This window comes from Brachyistius frenatus, unplaced genomic scaffold (assembly GCF_029030835.1).
Source record: "Brachyistius frenatus isolate BFR_SWC_R1_liver_20210118 unplaced genomic scaffold, ASM2903083v1 Contig_72, whole genome shotgun sequence".
In the NCBI taxonomy this organism is placed as follows: domain Eukaryota; kingdom Metazoa; phylum Chordata; class Actinopteri; family Embiotocidae; genus Brachyistius; species Brachyistius frenatus.
This window is the reverse complement of record NW_027210671.1, coordinates 988,032-1,007,683: the sequence shown is the minus strand read 5'-3', so window position 1 is coordinate 1,007,683 and position 19,652 is coordinate 988,032. Positions and strand designations below refer to the sequence as shown.

At 40.0% G+C, this 19,652-nt stretch overlaps 1 protein-coding gene across 3 annotated transcripts in view; it reads right to left on the bottom strand.

The window, feature by feature from the left end:
* slc23a2 (solute carrier family 23 member 2) overlaps positions 1–19,652 on the bottom strand; it is a 34,478-nt gene that overhangs the window by 6,441 nt on the left and 8,385 nt on the right. The window contains exons 1-12 of one of the 3 annotated variants that reach the window (XM_069707788.1): positions 15,805–15,854; positions 13,071–13,294; positions 11,364–11,462; positions 9,966–10,082; positions 8,725–8,882; positions 4,816–4,904; positions 4,478–4,545; positions 3,259–3,440; positions 2,405–2,525; positions 1,393–1,549; positions 1,013–1,160; positions 785–890 (exon numbers count right to left, since the gene is read on the bottom strand). In XM_069707788.1, the coding sequence (XP_069563889.1) occupies positions 785–890; positions 1,013–1,160; positions 1,393–1,549; positions 2,405–2,525; positions 3,259–3,440; positions 4,478–4,545; positions 4,816–4,904; positions 8,725–8,882; positions 9,966–10,082; positions 11,364–11,462; positions 13,071–13,294; positions 15,805–15,853 (1,518 nt within the window). In that variant the 5' untranslated portion in view covers position 15,854. Of the gene's footprint in view, positions 1–784; positions 891–1,012; positions 1,161–1,392; positions 1,550–2,404; positions 2,526–3,258; positions 3,441–4,477; positions 4,546–4,815; positions 4,905–8,724; positions 8,883–9,965; positions 10,083–11,363; positions 11,463–13,070; positions 13,295–15,804; positions 15,855–19,652 lie in introns of those variants that run through there. The other 2 variants (XM_069707791.1, XM_069707792.1) reach the window with 2 other exon arrangements.

Sequence of the window (19,652 nt, the reverse complement as noted above, 5' to 3'; positions counted from 1 at the left end):
ATTAAAACAACCTGGATCTGTATAAGTGTGATGGACAGATTACACAATTAAAAAATAATTGAAGTAATTTCAGAACACACTTGAATGGTATGAATCGATGAACTATCTAGTTACTATGGCTACCAGTAACAACAGTATTTGCAACAGGAGTGATGGTGTAGATTGAAATACTACAAAAAGCACTGAAAAGTTCCTTGTACCCACGATGTCACACCAGACACACCTGTAGTTCCTAGCTATGCTATAAGAGCTGTGCTTTGTAATACTTTTCAACACTCGTCGATACCCTGGGTTGTTATTATTAAAATTGCGAGTTGCCTGTTAAAACTTCTTCAGATTGCTTATGAGCCCCCAACACATAAATATTCTGACATAAAACAGTAAAAAGAAGAAAATCCTCATCTTTAGGAAGCTGAAGTACCAGCAGACATTTGGCAGTACAACCAATTTACGAATTATCAGACAGTTGCCAAATCTTTTCTGCCAAATGATGAATTAAATATTCACAGGTAGGCAAAATGGTGCTGTGTGAGTGGCCGCCAGTTACAGCAGCTCTCGCTTTCTTTCTTTCTTTAAGTATTTGTACATTTGTTCATATTGTGTGCACTTTTTTTTGGTGTCTTCTCTATGCTGCTGTGACGAGTAAATTTCCCCACTGTGGGATTAATAAAGTCAAATCTACAACTATAAACAAAAACAGCCAAGTTGCAGAAAAGGAAGCTTACAATCAAAAATTAATCAAAACAAAATTAATAAAACAAACAGTGGTGGAGCTGTGCGTTACCTTTGTGATTCCCAGGACACCTATATTTGGACTGGAGGAGGTGGAACCATTTCCTGTCCCGAAAAGACCATCGAGCACACAGGAAATACCCTCTACAAATATCCCCCTACAGAGACAGAGGAACAGAAGGATAACTTGGTTATCTACCAGACAGTAAATTGCCCATGCTCTGCTTTATAAACAAGTCGTGTATTTGAGAGAATAAGGAAATGGATAAATGAGTGTTACCGGTTGATGGCATGGATGGGAGGTGGAGGAGCACAAGACAGGCGAGCACAGGCGTAGTAGTCTCCAATCGACTCGATGATGCTGGACACGACAGCGCTCATCATGCCGATCACACCTGCAGCCGTTACAGTAGGAAAGCCCCACTGGACTGCAGAGGTGAAAACACAGTGTGGGTCAGAGCTGAGAAACGGTTATCGACTCTGCGGCATAAAGTCGACATGCAAGCACCCTGCCAAAGTTATCCGTCTCTACCCTGACAAATTATACGATATGTAACACAACCGAACACTATCTAAACTATTTATTGGTTTCTGTCTGTGCTGTAACCTCACTGACATGATCATTCCTCCTAATCATTACATGTGATATGACATACTCACAGGGATAGGGGATTTTGAACCACGGTGCAGCTGCGAGGATTCCTTGACGCGCGTCTGTGCGGGCGTAGAAACCGTACTTGTCTTTCTCCGGCGGGAAAACGTCAGTCACAGTAAAAATGAAACACAACAGCCACGACACCAGGATAGCCATTATGATCTGGGAACGAGAGAAAAGAAAATACTTATTAGACATTTTTAACAGTTTTAATCCTGCATTCTTATCTTCTTCTATGCCAAATATGTGAACTTCATACTGTATACATATTTTCATCCAATAAAATGTGACTTGGAAACACTCTAGCTTTGTTGTGATTAACAGAACAGTATCATATAAGGAAGTGTTTGTTTGGATCTTAGCAAGCAAAAACTTTTTTTTTTTTTTTAACATTTTTTAAAGGATGGTTTGGGTGAAAGTTCTTTATTTCTCCCTCATATTTCCCCTCTTGGTCTGAAAACATTGGGAATGTGAGCGATATAACTATACCCTATGTAAATACAGAAAATAGAGATGCTCGAACTTCTATTCCACAATTGGATTTCAAACTTTAATCATTCAACACATTTGAACTCCCATAGAAAATAATTGAAATTGAGGAGTAGCTGAAAATTGTTGCAGTATATTGCCAGCTTCCAAAGCTACACAGTCGAGTCCTCTTTAACATTTTAAATTAAAAGCAAAAAGGCAATGGGAGGCCTTTTAAATGAGACTGGCATAAATCAGATTGATGGGTAACCTTTGTGTGAATTAAAAGAGTTTTCATTATTTCACCAGCAGAGGGTAGAAAAGACTGATTTACACTCTGCTTAGTCACCTCCCAGGGAGAATGAAATTACCTCTTTTGAATACTTTGGGAATTATTTGGGAACAAAAATATCTTTTTAGTGAATTTGTTAGAAGAGTGAAGCTTATTTATACTAGAAACAGAAATCATAGAGTGGAACCCAGACACCATTTGTGCAAAAGGCACCAAGCTGAAGTGTGCATGTCCTTTCTGTCAGGTTGTGTACTCACAGGAAACATTTTGAAGACCTGCAACCGATATGAAGTCCAGCCTTTCTTGGCTTTGTAGATCGGCAAAGGAAAGTGAACATTTCTGGCATACTGAGAGAAGAGCAGCACCAAGAAGATGGTCCTGCAGACAGAGACAGTCCTCCTCAGTTTAGTGCATCACAGTCAGAGGAAAGTACTGTATTATTTCCCGTACTGTCTATTCTTCTGTAAGAGAACTAATCCTGTGTGAACATGTTCCATTTAGTCCTGTCCATGTCTGACTACAACCCCGGAGGCTTGAGAGACAATCAATTACCCTAACTGCCTGAGAAATCAGGGGCAATTACAGGCACATATCCTGTGTCCCTGTGGAGTGAGACAAGAGGCTCTCCAGCTACAGCCATGACTTAGCACAAGCTGATGTCACACCTGCCTGAATACCACAGTTATGAAGTGCATCTTCCATGAAGTGTGTGAGTCAGTCCTCTGCAGCTTTACAGTCTACATGATACACAATGTTCCTTTATGTAGAGATATTTTCTCTCTTAGTGAATGGGTGACAAGCTGTCATATAACTACTCGTTTACAGACAGTCTTAACTCGGGCAGTTTCAGTGGTTTTCAGACAAAAACAGTATCACAACAGAAACCTGCTTCACCACACCTGTTGCGTCACCTCCTACAGCTGTCCACCTGAAGGTTCAGTACATCCCCAGAAACTTTCACATAACACAGCTAAATGCACTGCCGCCCTGTTGTACAACCACACTTTGAATTATGCTCATGAGAACAAACAAAAGGACCACAGAGAACTGGATTTTAGGTGGAATGTGACTTTAAAGATGTTTTAGTGTTTTTCTTTTCATCTGTACTTACAACATAGCGATGCCCCAGTGTTTTCCAGCCCTCTCGCCTGCAGCCTGGAAACCAGACAACCCGATGAGGGCCACGGTGGGAGTGATGGTCAGAGGTCCGATGTACTTCAGCAGGATCCCTGGCAGCCCCAGTGCTCCGATACAGACCTCCACCAGGGACGCCACGATGATAGCCCCTTGAATCTGACAGAGCAAAGAGAATATGGCCAAAAAATAAGACAACATGGAAATACCCACTTAAACACAGCTGCAGTTTTAAATTATGTTCACTTTGAAGCCCATGAAGAGTATATTAGTAAATTTCCCCACTGTGGGATTAATAAAGTCAAATCTGAGAGCAAGGGCAGACTTAGAGGGATACATGATGATGTTGACTATTGAGATTTTAACAAAACATAAATTTAAATGAATACTTGCAAAACTACTTCCTGCAGTTTTTTTTTTAAAGGAAGTGCCCTGAAATAAAGAGTGCTTCAGCCAACATCAGGAAGTTATCATATTTCCATGAAGTATGAGGCTTATTTAAGACAAACTGAGCAGTGGCACTAAATCAAACATTAAAGTACATGCAACACATGAAAGAGGCAAATGTTAGAAACATCCTCTAGTATCTACATTTTATTGTTCTTATCATTTAGACGATCAAATTTATGAATCAAAAACAAACGGGAATTGTCTGCATCAGGATGAATGAGACCGGTTAGCAGAATCACCAGCATCCTGAGTGATAATCCTGTTTGTTGGTCCTTTATCTGTCCTTGTGTCCTCTCCTGTCACTCTTTATCACCTGCACTCTCCTCCATTCAACAATTTGAGTCAGCCTGATTAAGTTATATCTTGTTCACGTGTCACATAAAAAACAGTTACTCAACTGGCTTACGCAAACTGAAAAGGTTAACGCACATTAACGTCATCTGTTACACAAACCCTGCAGACATACAGAAAGACTAATGCCTCTATTTGGACAGAAAATAATCTCCTGATAGTAGAACAGTTCAAATATTAGCACAATAAAAACCTGTTACTCAACTACAGTTGTGTAAAAATTTGCATAACAAGTTATTAAAGTTAGGATGAATAACATCTTATACAATTTTTACTGTGAACTCCGCCCACCTTTCATAAGAGGAATCTTTTGTAAGGATCCCACATGCCTATCCTCCCCCCGCTCCCTCCTTTAAGTCTGTATGAGTTTTTTCATTGGTCTCTCTCTGCCTCACCTCTCGTATCCTGGGGTGCCAGATGTGCTCTGTGTGGAGGAGCTCTGTGCCGTTCAGGGCTGGGAGCGCTGGTCATGGAAAGAGACAAGGAGAACAGAGATTAGAAAATAATAAAGTGTAATAAGATCAATGTGTGAATCATAATTCGAGATATTAATTTGGAGCGGATATAAAGCGGCTTATCCCATTTGGGAATGTTTAATTCTCTGCCATCTTTAAAAGGCCTCGATGCTGATAGCGTTTAAAATTGGGATCAAAGTAAATAAAGACATAATTATCATGACAACATCTTCATCAGGTGTTGGTATTGAGTAAGTCTAGAGTGAGAGAAGTGTTACCTGTGTTGTTACACTTCCATTTGTCCAGTGACAGGATGGCTCTGGCTGGTGCGAGGAAGGCGAAAGCGCTGGCCTGGAACAAAGGTAGCCTAAACACCAGAAAAACTCTGCTTAGAAATGATGTTTGGAGCCTGAATGATCACATACATATACAACAAAGGGAGAGTTCAAATTTTGTCCCAAACAAGGTTACTTTCTGCGTAGAACCACTGGGTCCCAGACATCATTGTCGGAGTTCATGCTATTCTTGTGTGCAATTATTGCCATATCTTTAATAGTAGTTAAAGACAGTGTGGAGTGTGATAAATCAGAATTAATCAACTGTAATGATTTCACATTAGTAAAAATGCAAAGAACAGAAAAAGTGTGAACAAGCAGGAAAAGGTACAGAGGACATTTGTTTTCTTAAGAAAGAGGAAGTGAGCATTCATAATAAATTGCTAACCCATCGGTATTGCATCTGTTAGTTTCGATCACAGTGTCACCTGATCAGGTTGGGACACGAGTCACATGTTGGCAGGTGGCAGTGTTTATTTGAAAAGCATCACTCGTTCTACTGTACAGCTACTTGTTTCCAATGCAACAGAAACAAAAAATAAACTCGTGAAAGTCACAAGATTACTCAATTTAGCCGTAAAACTTCAAAGTCTGCCTCCATGATCTAAACTGCTACGCTGCTGAAAAACACACCGTCGCTCTTTGTTCATAATTAGAAATGAAACACAAATCATTTGAAAGAAAATGTCGCACAGCTGCAAAATAAAGTATAATTTTCAAAAACAAGCCTACACTGAATCATTTGAAGTGTACGACACGAGTCACATGTTGGCAGGTGGCAGCTGCACTCGGGCAGGATACTTGGGTGAAACGTACACCTTCGTTGTTCTGTACATTGAAGTTCGACCTGCGTATTGTCGTTAGTGATGTAATCAACCAGTGAAATATTTAAATGTTCTGCGTCAACACTTTTCCTGACATGTTATATGATTCTAGACCTTTTAGGATGCGAGAACCGGCTAAATAGCAAAGAGGGCCGGTGGGGCGGGTGAAGGCGGGCCTGAGCCCAAGCGGAGGTCATTTTAATAGAACTTTTAGCATGGACCACAAGTAATGGAAGTAAGTAAATATATAGTAAGCTACATCTCCCACACAGTTATGTCTATATTGATGTAAATCCACTCAAATTAAATCAGAGACCTAGCACTTCAATGGAGCATCCATTGCTTTATCGCAATTTGAATGTGCTGAAGCTTTGAGTCTGAAGAACTAAAAAGGAAATATGTAAATATGTCAGATATTCATACAGACTGGATGTTACACAGAATCAAACAGGTAGAAACTACTGTAGTAAATGCTAGTTATCCTCCCATCATCCATCTATTTTTTTTTGCTGCTTCACTCCTCTCCTCTCCCTCACATATTTCCATTCATTGACATTTCTCCAGAGACAGTAATCCAGAGAGAAATGGCCAGATAGGCAGGGACTGTCTGTCACCTCAGCTCAGCCCTGCCTCAGAGCGAGTGGGCTGTTGGTGTGACAGGAATGCCACTGGTGTGGTAGATCAGATTCTTCCCTGTCTTTGTTTTTGCGGGTGAGCGAGGAAGAACGGAGTGAGAGACAGACAAAGACTACAACTTGTATCTATTTTGACTATTGCCCTTCAACACTGTTTGGAATTTCCCCATTGTTGCTATGATAAGGCAAAATTAAGTAGCTTCAAAGCTTTTTATATAAGAAATGTTTGCAAAAAATGTAAACATATATGTAAAGAGTTCTTCAGTTCTTTGACAGACACTACTGAGATCCATTATGAGAGGAGTGGGAGCCAGCATTTTTGGACCTTGTATCAGGGCCTAAAACGGAGTCTCTTGTAAGTGTCCCCTTCTATGGAAGTGCAACTCAAAATTGATGGACTGACCCTTTAAGTCTCTAGACCACTGTATCAAAGGCTGTCAGTATTTTGTCTATTCTTTTGTGCCAATGTGAGAAAAAAACCAAACATTTGAAAAGATTGAACTCAAACTGCGAGTGTAACAGACCATCTGAAGTAGTTGGCCTTGAGGTCCAACAGAGGGCGCTCTCCTCACTATCAGCTCAACCTATTACATGTGCTTTGACCTATCAGTAAATTAAGCTAATAAACAAAAATGAAGGACACGAGCTGTGCCTGTAATCACAACACCAAAGCTGAGAAGACAACTAAATAGCCCATAAAGATAAAGCTGCTTCCTGACCTCAAACGATAAAAAAATTGGAGTTCCTCTGAACATGACTTTTTAAAAGACATGGCAGCACCAATATGTCCACTGCCAGTCGTGGAGTTCATGATCGATAACATGAAAAATACAATTTAAATTATCTTTTTTTTTTGCAGGTAGCAGTAATTGCAGGAAGTGGGAAACAAATCTGCTATGGTTTCAATGAGTTTATGTGCTGTGACATACAATTGCTCCTTAGTTGGACACTGAAAGCCTTTCACACAAAGTGCTCAATTGTTTTTGAAGCACGTGTCCTTCATCTTTGAGTAAGAAAGAAATAAGCAGATAGGACAGTGTTTGAAAACTATTTTCATCAAGGCCATCAAGTTGTCCAACAGAACAGCAAGTGTCTGTGACTGAGTTGGCCTGAATGAGGTGATCTGGCAGCTGCTGCTGCTTCACACCAGGAACAATAATGAGAAACAGAATCTGCGCTGACAAGATGGAAAGATTATGTTTATTAAAAGAAAAAATGGAAACAAGTCTTGAGTTTACCTGAACTGCTCCTCTTTTATGAAAGAAAAATAAAACCTGATGCCAACATGACTTGGCTTTCATTTAAACACTGACCCATACAATGGGATAATATCCATGGCAACAAGTAGTGTCTCATGTCAGTTACTTTGTCAGCTAATCAAGTGAATCACTGATAGGCATACATGCATCACATTATGTACGAACAACCTTATGGGCGTGTAAAAGCAAGGAACCAGAAAAAGTAGGTATCAACTGAAAACTGCGCAGCTCCAAGCATATTGAGGATAGAGGGAGAAAACAGCTCATGGAGGAAGGAGAAATGTGTGGAATGAGTCAGTGGGGTGACATAAGGTGAAAAATATGTTTATAATTGACCAAAAACCAAACAAATGAGGTGCCTTAGATAACCAGAAGGAAATAAATGTGTGAAGAATTAGGTCAAATGAGCTATTCCTGACATGTTCATGCCAGTATGGCCCAAAACAGGGCTTTCACTTTGGTTAATAGGCTACTGATAAAGACTGTCTGTTTAATCGAACATTATTTCAGTGCTATTGCTTGCCCAGAAGTGATGTAATAGTTGACCCGCATGTAGCAGACTCCTCCGGGCGACAGTCAAACGCCACATGTGTTTAGTTTCTGGAGTCTCTTCAGCTTCTGTTCTGTTGCCTCTACTCAGAAATTGTAACTTGTGGGTAGTTTTCTCTCTCCTCTTACAAAAGAGACTCGGTTTCACAGAGCAACTGCAGTCACATGAACAAAATAAGGAAGTTAAAATTATATTCACTTAGCATATTGTGACAGACAATATGCAGAAAAGACAGATGCTATATATAAAGGCAGAAACATAACACACGATGACCTAATTTATCTGAGATATTTTCAGCACAAATTTACATTGAAAACTGAGTATTTTGTAGTTCTTCTATGACAAAACAAGGATGCGTAAAATCATCTACTTAAAAGCATGCTGGCACTCTTAAACACACTCCAGCCTGACATAAAGAGGAAGGGTGGAGAAAGATGAGTATGTTGACAAAGGTCAAAGAAAGGAGGAACTAAAAAGGAAGGGGCTATGAAAACAAAATACGACCAACAGTTGTGTGTACGGATTTATCAAAAAAGCATTTCCTCATGTCAGCGTGTGAGACAGTGTTGATTTTGTGTGCGTACCTGCAGCCCAGCGTGGTCTGCAGCAGGGTGGTGATTCCTACACAGAAGAAGATGGTCCCTATGAGCTGACTGGTGGCCCACTGATCAAAGCCAACGCACATGGCGTCGGCGAGGAGGAATGGCACCGCAATAGTTCCACTGAAACAGGTCAAGTAGTGCTGGAAGACACAATGCCGCCGAGTCAGTGTGTAGATGGGTGTGTTTGACTTTGCCTGGCATACTTTTAAGGTCCATACTTGACAGCGATAGTAAACTTATCTAGTGGAGGTGTGTTCAAAAAACAAAAAAGCAAAAAATTCACCATAGCCACAATCTTTTAGGCTGTTTTGACTACATCCGACTACAAATTCAAACTTTTGAGGGTAACTTGTGTCTAGTTTCCAGTTCTTTAATTATGCATGTACTTGACATTTGAAGATGTACCTGTGGCAGAAACATCGTCAAGTTTCATAATTTATGAAAAGCTGGGAACAAGAAAGCAGTGTGGGTATGTTTTTCATTGCCGCACAGTTATGACAGCGGCAAAATAACTAGTAACCTATTTCAGATTTGGAAATAAAGGTGCCACCATGTAGACATGCATAAACCACTTCACGTATTGGGTTACAACTCATGAATCTAATAGAAACAATTAAAAACAATATTATTTCAAATTCTTGAGCTTATTTTTGGCTTTCCACCAATGTGACACAATTATTCATTATTGCTCCAACAAAGAGAGATGAAGTTATTCTATATTTCTTGTCTTTTGCTGCCAGGAAACTCATTCAAACTATTTATTATCTGTCAGAGTCTGCAAATCTATTCTAACAGACAGGCCATTAAGTTGATTGGCATTCCCAAAGCCAGACTCTTATGAGGAAAGTATTAAGCAACTGTGTGTTTTGTGTCCAAATATACACTGATTGATTTTTTTTTAAAAAGTTCTTTCCAACAACTTTTGAGGGATTGCGCATCCTCGGTTTGGTTATGTGCTCACGCATCTGTTTGAAATTTTGTGACTTATTTCATGTACTATTAGATGACTAAGAGACTGAACCATCAACATGGGGTAAGCAAAACCCTATTTTTGTGTCTGGCGTCTAGTTGCGCAATTAACTGTGGGCGCGGTTGGATGAAAAATACTGCACAGAGACGACACGAACAACACCGTGAAAGATGACACACTCTGATTATACAGAACATGTGCAGGCGGTGTGTTTTCAGTCCATATGGTTTCACAGATGATTGTGTAGATATACCTGTAAGCCTAAGAACACACACAGGTACCAGGGTGGGGTGTCTTCAATGGTGTAGATCATATCCATCCTCCTTGCGTCTATGCTGTCGGTGCTGTCCAGCGTCTCAGACATCGAGCTCTACAATGAAGCACAAAAAAACCAGCATAGATGACATCTTTATCATTCAAATCTTTCATGACATGCTTAGTTTGTCCTCAACAGTTTGCTGTCTGTAAAGCGTCAAAATAATACATTTTGTGAGAGTTTATTCATGTCAGAGTACAGAAAAATAACTGGCAGATCACACCAACGAGTGTCAAATACTGATGTGAGAACAGCATGTCTGAGCAGAGATGAGGAGTGCTGCTTTCTGTGAATGAGAAGATTGTGAGATAAAAAAATAGAAAGTGGCGGAGAAGGAAAGGCACGGTGTATGAGAAAGCACATTTCATTTCATGTTCTCAGAAAAGAAAACTGCACAGTCACTGTGACAATAGGAAAAGAGCACAGCAGAGGAGGAGAACATGGAGACAGGTCAATGGAAAAATCTTTTGTCACTAGTTGCAGAAATGAGTTTGGTTTTACTCATATTACCGTTACAAGGACACGGGATACAGCATACACTAAAAATTATAGTTAACCCTGTAAAAAAAATAGAAATTATAAAAGGACAGCATTTTTGAAGGAAAACACATGAATGGATATTGTTGTGAAATTATAACTGACCAGCAGTAACAGTTTTTACTGTTGTAAACACATTTATGTCAATATTGTTTAACTATGCTTGATGTCAACCTATCTCAGGCTGTATCCTGCTGCTGATGCAACGATGCCAATTTTCCCCTATGGGATTAATTAAATTCGTCCTAGATCTTAAATAGCCCTTTTCCTTATTAACTTTAATATTTTATATTTACTCAGTTTTACAGATTGTGATCTGGACTGTTGTTGCCAGAGTAGCAAACTGCAATTTCCATTTGTTGCCATCATTATCTGGCCACATTGTAGTTTTTAATAGTAGTGGCTTGGTCAGCCATTCCTGTGTTGATACCGATTGCATTTTTGACAAGCTTCTTTATTAAAACAATGTGAGCTTAAATGCACTGTAAATGGACACCAGGAGTTCTCCTGACAAATAAGCTGTTCGGGTGTTTGTGGCAGTGTTAAAGCACACTTGGATAACAACTTTAAGGATGTAAGGGAAAGGTGAGGGAGGAAAAGGAAAGTCACTGAAACTGACTGGTTAACAAAATTACAGAACCTATAATTAGCCTGGAACTGTATGAATAAGCTATTTGAACCATGTGACTATGTTTCAGTCAGCTTAAATAGAAGCTTATCTACTTATGATGCACTTTGAATGACTAACAAAATACATTAGGATTGTATTTCACTTCTTCATTTATATTCTCGAGTTACCTTTTCTGCGACTTGATTATGTTTTGTGTAGATGGCCATCAGTTCTGTGTTTTCAGTATCCTGGTCTCCACTGGCACTGGCAACACCGTTTACTACCACCTAGACACACACACAATTCAGATTTTTACATCAACACTTTTCCTTTCATAAGGCATTACAAAACGCAGTGTTCATTACAGTTGGCCAGCCCTTGGTGAGAAAACTGGGGGTGACGTTCACAGCTTTGACATGTTGGCCGGGTGATAAAGCCGTGACACAGGTGAGGTGAAGGAGAGGCAGAGATTGTGTAAGATGTATATGTGCAGGTAAAAAAAAAACACACACATGCAAGGTCAAATTAAAGACAGGAACAGATTGGACAACCTGGACATTGACACAAGCTTCATACAGTATGCAAACCATACAAACAAATTTCTTCCACTGAGTGTGTGCATGTATAAATTTATGCTTTTCCTGTGTACTGTATGTCCTCATTGCATCCATGTTGTGTTAATAATCAAAGAGATGGTCATTATAAAAGAGAGGACATTGTGAGGAAGATGAAAAACATTACAAATTACATTTAAAGAAGAGAGAAGAAGATTTTTGAAGTTTTCCATGCCTAACGAACAACATGCAAAATGATAGATGTATGCAAACACGCTCATCCACCTACTGCCACCAGTCTGTCTTTACTTTGTGGGCACAAAGTGATTTTTACCGCACTGAGCAGCAGAGTGTGTGTGCAAGTAAACAAACATCACCTCACAATGCCTGAATGAGACAATTACATGGAAGGGGAATTTCGGCCTCATATTTGACTTCCCTTTTCTGTTCAGAAAGAGAAGCTTCATGATTATTCTTAGAAAGTCTCTGAAGGAAGAAAGCAGACATCATGGTCACTTTTACAGCCATGTGGAAATATTCAGCTTAGTTTTATACAGTGCTGGAAGCTGTTCAGATCCTTTACTTCAACCTGCATTAACTGATTTCTGAGCAATTGGGGGTATTGGAAACAAGCTGTAACTACAGCAGTGAAAATGTTGACATTATCAAAGTATTTACGAAAAAAAACAACAACCCAACTGTTTAGACGGAAGGTCTTGGATAAGCAGATAAATGTGACTTCAGTTTTGTCTGGCAAATTGAGAGCGTCACCTTACAGCTCAGCACCCTTTTCACTAAAATGATCTGGTACAACGCTTGCACCAATCATGCTCGTGCCCCAATTCTCCACTTCAAGAACTTCAAAATAGTCCTAAAGGACAGAACTTGGGTGAAAGTATGAAGTCACGTCGCACCACAGCAACACATCACAAAAAGGTGTGCTGGTGTGATTTATGACCGAGTCTCAGATAAATTGCTAAAGTTATCATTTAGCCTATTGATCTACATGAAGCTGTGGCCTGGTGCCAAGAGGACAAACAAAGGAAATGGATGGTCAGAGTATCAGCAGCATGTACTAAGTGGCCACGGAGTGTAGTTTGTGCGTGGCTGTCTGCTCAAACAAATCCCAGCAAAAAGAAATGCCAAACATAACCGAGAGTCAAAGAAAAGGAGACGGGGGGGGGGGGGGGAAGAAGCCGGAGGACTGTGATTATAAGGTTGCGTGCAAGCCCTGACTTTGTCATTGTTCATTACGTAAGTTTGTTTTAGGCATGTCTGTGGTTTTATCTGAGTGGAAATATTTTACGAAAGCGCAAAAGGGCATTGAACAAAGTTGTGTACCGGAATTGGGTAGAAATCTGCCCCATGTTTGCTCTCCTCTTCATATTTTCCTCCCTCACTGCCACTATCCATTGATTTAGAGGTGGTGTTCTGCCCCACGCCCATTCTTGTGTCTTTGATGTCCTCCGCTTCCTCGTTCTCTGTCCCTCCTCTGTCTCGCTCCGGTGTGAACACTGCAGACGAATCCTTCAGTCCAATTACATTGTCCAGGACTGCCTCATCTGCTTGGGAAAACAAAAGACAGATAAACAGAGATTAATATCTTTATTTATCTAAAGGTTTCTAATATTCTAGGAAGAAACTTATCTCAGGTTACTTGTTTTGTTCAGTCTATTCTGAACAACAAGAATAAGTTAACTGCAAGTACATATGATGAATCAAGTAAAAAGACAGATCTGTATGCTGGTTATATCTGAACAAATATCAAGATTTGCTTCCCTTTTTTCCACTAATATCAAAACATTTCAGGAATTTTTTGGCTGCTGCAGGCTTCCTTCATTGTGCATAATGAAAGCACTCCCAAGGCTAAGTAACTAACTAAAAGTAGATGATTAACTGATCTATGCCTGAAACAGCTCATCAACTATTTGGATCATTGCCCAATTGTGTAAACCATTTTCAAGGAAAATTGCCAAGGAAGCTTGACAATTAAGCCTTAAATGTGTGGATTCACCGTCTTTTTGGACCATCTGTCAGACAAAAGTAACAATTAAGCCATTATAATGGTCGTTTTTCACTATTTTCTGACATATTATAGAAATAAAACATTGATTAATCACAAGACTGATCTGTATATTAATCCATAATGAGAATAATCATTCAATGCAGCCTATACAAATTGTTAACAAAATCATATATCCACTTCAGTTAATAATTTATGTCGCTATCAGGTCACTGTCTGATAGACACAAGAAAAGAGGAGAAGGCACAGAGTGAAGAGAGATTATGCAAACAGAGATTATGTTTGATAGAGATGAGGAACAGAATAATGGGAGTTGAGAGATGAAGAAAAGGTGCAGAAGGCAGAAAGAGAGGGAGGTCACTTTGTTCTACCAGGAGTGGTGTGGTACCGTCTAATTTCTGATGTCACGTCAACTTCTGTTTGTGTAAAACAAGCCCTTGAGCTACGTTACTCTTTACCATCTTCATCAAGTGTCACTTGCTGGAATCAAAAGTATCAGATGATGCGATGCTGCCAAGATCGCAGAGTGTCAGGTGTGATGTACCTGCCAAACCCAGCTGGGACCAAGTCAAGTATTCCTGCTCTTCTCTAAACCCAGATTCCTCAGACACCTTTTCTCTGATGCATTTGCTCATATAATCAATATTTGGGACCATTTTAATTGTGTGTTATGATTGCTTTGTGTGACACAGAATATGGATTTTGATAGATGCATAAGAGTAACTAAAAAATACTGATTAAATAAAGGTGAACTAGGTAACTAAGTTTTGGTAAAAAGGCAGGATTATTTGGTGTCCATTATGTGGAAAGAGTATATATTCCAAAAGAAAGCAGATGATCCGAGCTTTGGGGATCAGACAAACATATCTCAGGTGAAAACTCTTAAGTCTGCTGTGTGGAAAGAAGAAAAACAGGATGTTTCAACATTTTAAAGAAATTACAGTGCTGTAGTGGTTTAACAGCATCAAATTATAGAAGGTCATTAAGAAAGCGACATTAGCGTCTATACAAACTATGTCCCTCTGAATGAAACTGCATCACACACAAATACTGTACAGAGACACAATATCATCAGGTTCAACTGAGAGTTGCGACACACACACACACACACAATAAAAAAAAAAAAAAGACAGTTATAGTAATGCAGTAAATGGGTGGACTCCAATGCATAGCTGCTTTTATATTTGAAGGTCATTTCATTCACAACTTACAAAACAAATTACCACATCAACTCTGCACTCTCTCACAAAAATATTGTTGTATTACAGCAGTATGCCTCATTTACTGTATGCCGTATTTCTGTTTTTTATCCTTTCGGATTCCTAAGCCCCCAATTTTATTATGTGTCGCAGTTGAGGATTGTCATAGTGGATTTGATCTTTTTTGTTATAGTAAGTGTTTCTTGTTCAGTGCCCTCCTTCACAGATCCCCCCCCCTCACAGGTTTCTTAATATTTGCCTGTAAATTTTTTTTTATTTACATTATATTTGTTTTACCAAGCTGTAAAAAGCTGACCGTTTAGTCTACACTGTTACTGTGAATTCTGCCTGATAACAAAGTATCTTGTATTATAATACACTACAAATATAGTTCTGCATATTATCATGCAAATAAATGTATAAATAATTAAAATTTTAACAACAATGTTGTTAGAAAGAAAAGTTGATATAGAGCCACACTGGCATTTCAACTTTAAAACAGTGATTTATGAGTCTTTCCACTCATTTCCTGTCAGGTCTCTTCTGTCCTCTGAGTATAAAAGGTAATCAACCCACTAAAAATACTTCACACAAAGTAATATTGCTGTTAGATATATTCCTCAAATCGTTCAGCCCTAAAAAACAAAAAGTTAAAAAAAAAAACATGCTGGTATCTTTACATAAACCGTCTTATTAAATGTCAACAAACGCCTACATGCCATCACTTGTAGTGTACCCTGTCTTGTCATCACTGTTCTTCTATGTCATATTGTCTTTTCAAATGTCTAAATTTCCTCTCCCACCCAGCCAGTATCCCTGCTTGCAGTGTAAGATGTTGGGATAGGTGTAATACCTAGTTGACACATCCCATCACTCCTTTCAAGCTGGGCGGCTGGGAGCATCTGTGTGGAAGGAGCAAGAGAGAGGGAAAGGAGGAGGTAGTCAAAGAAGAGAGGACGAGCGGAAAGAGAAGAAGATAAGGGGGGGAGGAGGCACAGAGGAGGGACACAGCGGGGTCAAGGATGAGAAGGAGGAGGAGGAGGGAGGCGAGACATCAGTTAATTTGACAGGTAGCATTTAATCACAAGCAAAAGTTATTAGTGTGATTGATGAGCTGGTTATAATTCAGATTCTCAGGTGAAATACAGCTGTAGGAAGGCAGTGAGAGTGAAGTGTATCACAATTATGTCTTCCACCTTGTCACAGGTGCCACTCATAAGAAGAGCCCTTAGTAAGTTTAAAAGAAGAAACTGGAGTCCAGTTGTAGGTGAGCATGTTAAACCAACTTGATATAATCTGATTTGTAAGCTAAAGTAAGGTAAAGTCATAAATACATAAGTTTGACCAACCAGAAATCATTTTTAAGACCCATAGCCTAATTCTGTTAGAAACTGTGGCTGAAAACCTTCCACTGCATCCGATTCTTGAATGTTCAATGTACACAACCAAAAAGGATTGGGTTTCTGGCATGGAGACTCATTCCTTCAAGAGGAGATTTCTGCTTTACCCCTAGCTGCGTCTCATCATTATTATATTGGCTATTATCGCTCTTATCGGCAGCAAGAACTCAAAGATGAGATTTCGCTATGTGGCGACATCACCAAGAGATAATCCACTTGGCAAAAAACACGAGCAGTCAGATAATCATACAGGTTTGAAACTAGGGACTCAAACTCAAAATTACCTGAAGGTTAATGGCTGGACTTTCCTCCCTTTGAAGTGCCTCTTAAACATGAAAAACTTTACATATCGTCTCACGTTCTGTAAAGCGAACTCATCTCTTTCCCCTCCATCCCTGATAACAATTAGTGGAGCATCCTGCATGAGTAATGCTACTTGAGATTGCATTTGTTGAGCACGCAAAGTATACAGGAAACCACCACATTAAACCCTACATCAGTGGTCTCTCGTGATATTGTCTGTCATCTTGCCTTGCCCGACTCCTTTTTTTTCAAATATTGTTTGGAGGGTTCAATGTTACATATTCAATAGAAATAATGGCCAGGAGTACAAAAATAAGACCCATGTCATAATAAACCACGATCCCTTAATAATGCCACATGATGACAAGTCATGTCTTTCACCCATCAAGTCTTTTCCTGACCAATGAATACAGCATACGGCACATGAAAACAGAACGCATAATAGGCCTCGGTGCTGCCCAGCCAGTGGCTCTCTCAGTCCTGTGAGTCAGCTGTGAGATGTGGAGTGTGTGACAGAAAGTATCCCAGGAGCCTCTGGGTGAGTTAAGGTCTGCTGAGGCATGCGCTAACACCAGGAGAGCCATGCTACTGTAGCATGAAATCCTCAAATGCCCGGCTCCGCTGTTGCCCAAGAGACAACTGCCCTCCGCTCCACTCATCGCTGTGTTTTGTGTCTGCTGGTGTTGACGAGGAATCCGTCCACACGCCCCACAAGCACACACACACACACACACACACACACACACACACACACACACACACACACACACACACACACCACTAAACATGAGGAAACCATGAGAAAACAAGAGACATGGGGAACTGGACTGAGAGAAGAGAGAACTGAAACGAGTGGCTGTGATTATGTAACAGAAGACAAATATGCCGTTTCATAAACATTACTTTTCAAATTATGTAAAAGAAAACTTAAAAAGGATAAAAAAAAAAAAAAAAAAAAAAGAGTACCAGAAAAATAGTAAAAGCAGTGAAGAAAGGAAGGGAGTGATGTGAGGCGGAACAAAGATAACTGTTGTGGTAATTTGAACTCATCCCAGAATATGCAGGCTGGTGGACAGTTAGCGCCTGGATCTATAACCATGGTAACCTGATCCTGTGCAGGCTTGTGCTGTGTTGTGTGGGATTCCACCGGAGGAGGACTTCACACGCCACATGTTTGTGTTGGTATTTTCATCTCGAGCACTAAATTAGTGTGTGTGAGATGCATACATATGTACATTTCAGCTCCATCCCCTCCAGTTGTTAGTCTGGAGTTTAAAGTCTAGACTTTATAACACCTGCAGCAGGATTAGAGTCATGTGTATGCAATGGCTTCAGTACAGAAGTTCAGCTCCTCCTGTCCTAAAGGAATAAATATCAGGAGTCACGAAATCCTAAATATTTGGGGTTGTAAAAGTAAAAAAGGGAAGAAGACGTCCACTGAAAATACAGCATTTCAGTTGCAGACCTCTACATTTGGCATTTAAAGATGACATGTTCCAGTTGGTTGTTTTGTCTGACCAGAGGCACTTTACGAAAGACATTCCTGTGTTGCTACAGTGACCTGCCCTCTCACCTTATCGCTTAGCATCCACAGGGAAGCATGCAGGTTTTTGGTCTCATTATTTATTCAGTTTGTTAGGGAGCCTTGTAGAGTTTGTTGACTACACAATCTAAATATTAGTTACAGTTCAGTCTGGGCGAGCATGCACGCTGGAGGAGAGGCTGACAAGTTAAGGAATTCCTCCAGGACTCAGGTTAGCAAAGGGGAGTTTCAGTTTGCTTTGACATTTGTTCAAACAGCTATTTACATGAACATTTTTGGATGTTGGACCCCAAAGTAAAAAAAAAAAATCCTCCACATAAATCAACTCATTCTCATGGCTTTAGCATTGTTTTGCATTGGTGCCTTTTTATTTTGTTTCAGTTTCATTAGTTATCTGTGCTTTGGCCCTCTTTGTGACTACCTGTGATTATACTTTAAACTTAAAGCTATGACAAACTCGAAGATCCGGACAGACAAACATAAAACCACGGTGTACAGTAGTAAGGGCGGCACGGTGATGCAGTGGTTAGCATTGTCACCTCACAGCAAAAAAGGTTCCGGGTTCGAATCCGGTCCTGGGCCTTTCTGTGCGGAGTTTGCATGTTCTCCCTGTGCTTGCGTGGGTTCTCTCCGGGTTCTCCGGCTTCCTCCCATCATCCAAAAACATGCACCTCAGGTCAGGCTACCTGGCGCCGCGCTAGTGGCAGCCTGTTGCAGCAGCTCCCACCTGAGAGCCCCCCTGCTGTAGCGAAGAAATTTCCCCTCGGGGATTAATAAAGTGAAATAAAAAAATAAACATTTCCACAGCTGTATGACAGCCAGGAGGAGTAATTAAAACCTCAACTGACACAACGGCTGAGCAGCCACAGACCAATAAATTAAAAAAAGAAAGCTTTTCTTCATTTGATGAAATCTCAAAACGCAACATTATTTCGATTCATTAACCAAATTACTGACAAGACAAGTCTTGTGTACATGCATTTGTATATACTTAAGCGAGGCGATACAGATTAATTTAGCAGTGTCAGTGTCAACAATAGCACGGCCAATTAAAAAGTAACTTGGAAACCACCTTCCTCATCAACAATCCATTACATTTTCTTCAATCAGGATTTTCACGTTTGTAATTTGTCATCCACACAAACATTGGTAATCGTCTCCAACTGTCTGCTCTATTATTCAACACCAAATGACTTCCTGGTAGGTTTTGTAACAAATCTATGTGGTTGTCAGTAACGTGAAAGTTAAGCTGCCGTGGAACTATTTGAACCAGGAAATGAAAGATAAACATCAAAGTAAATATATTAAAAAAATTGTCTCGTCTCGAGACGGTGGCGGCAGCCGCCTTACACGACAGGGTACACGTGAGGCGTTCACATTTCACAACGAGTGCTTTGTGAGGGGGAGACTGCAAGGTCATGTTTACATTGATCAGCTTCCTGTCAGCGGAGCAGA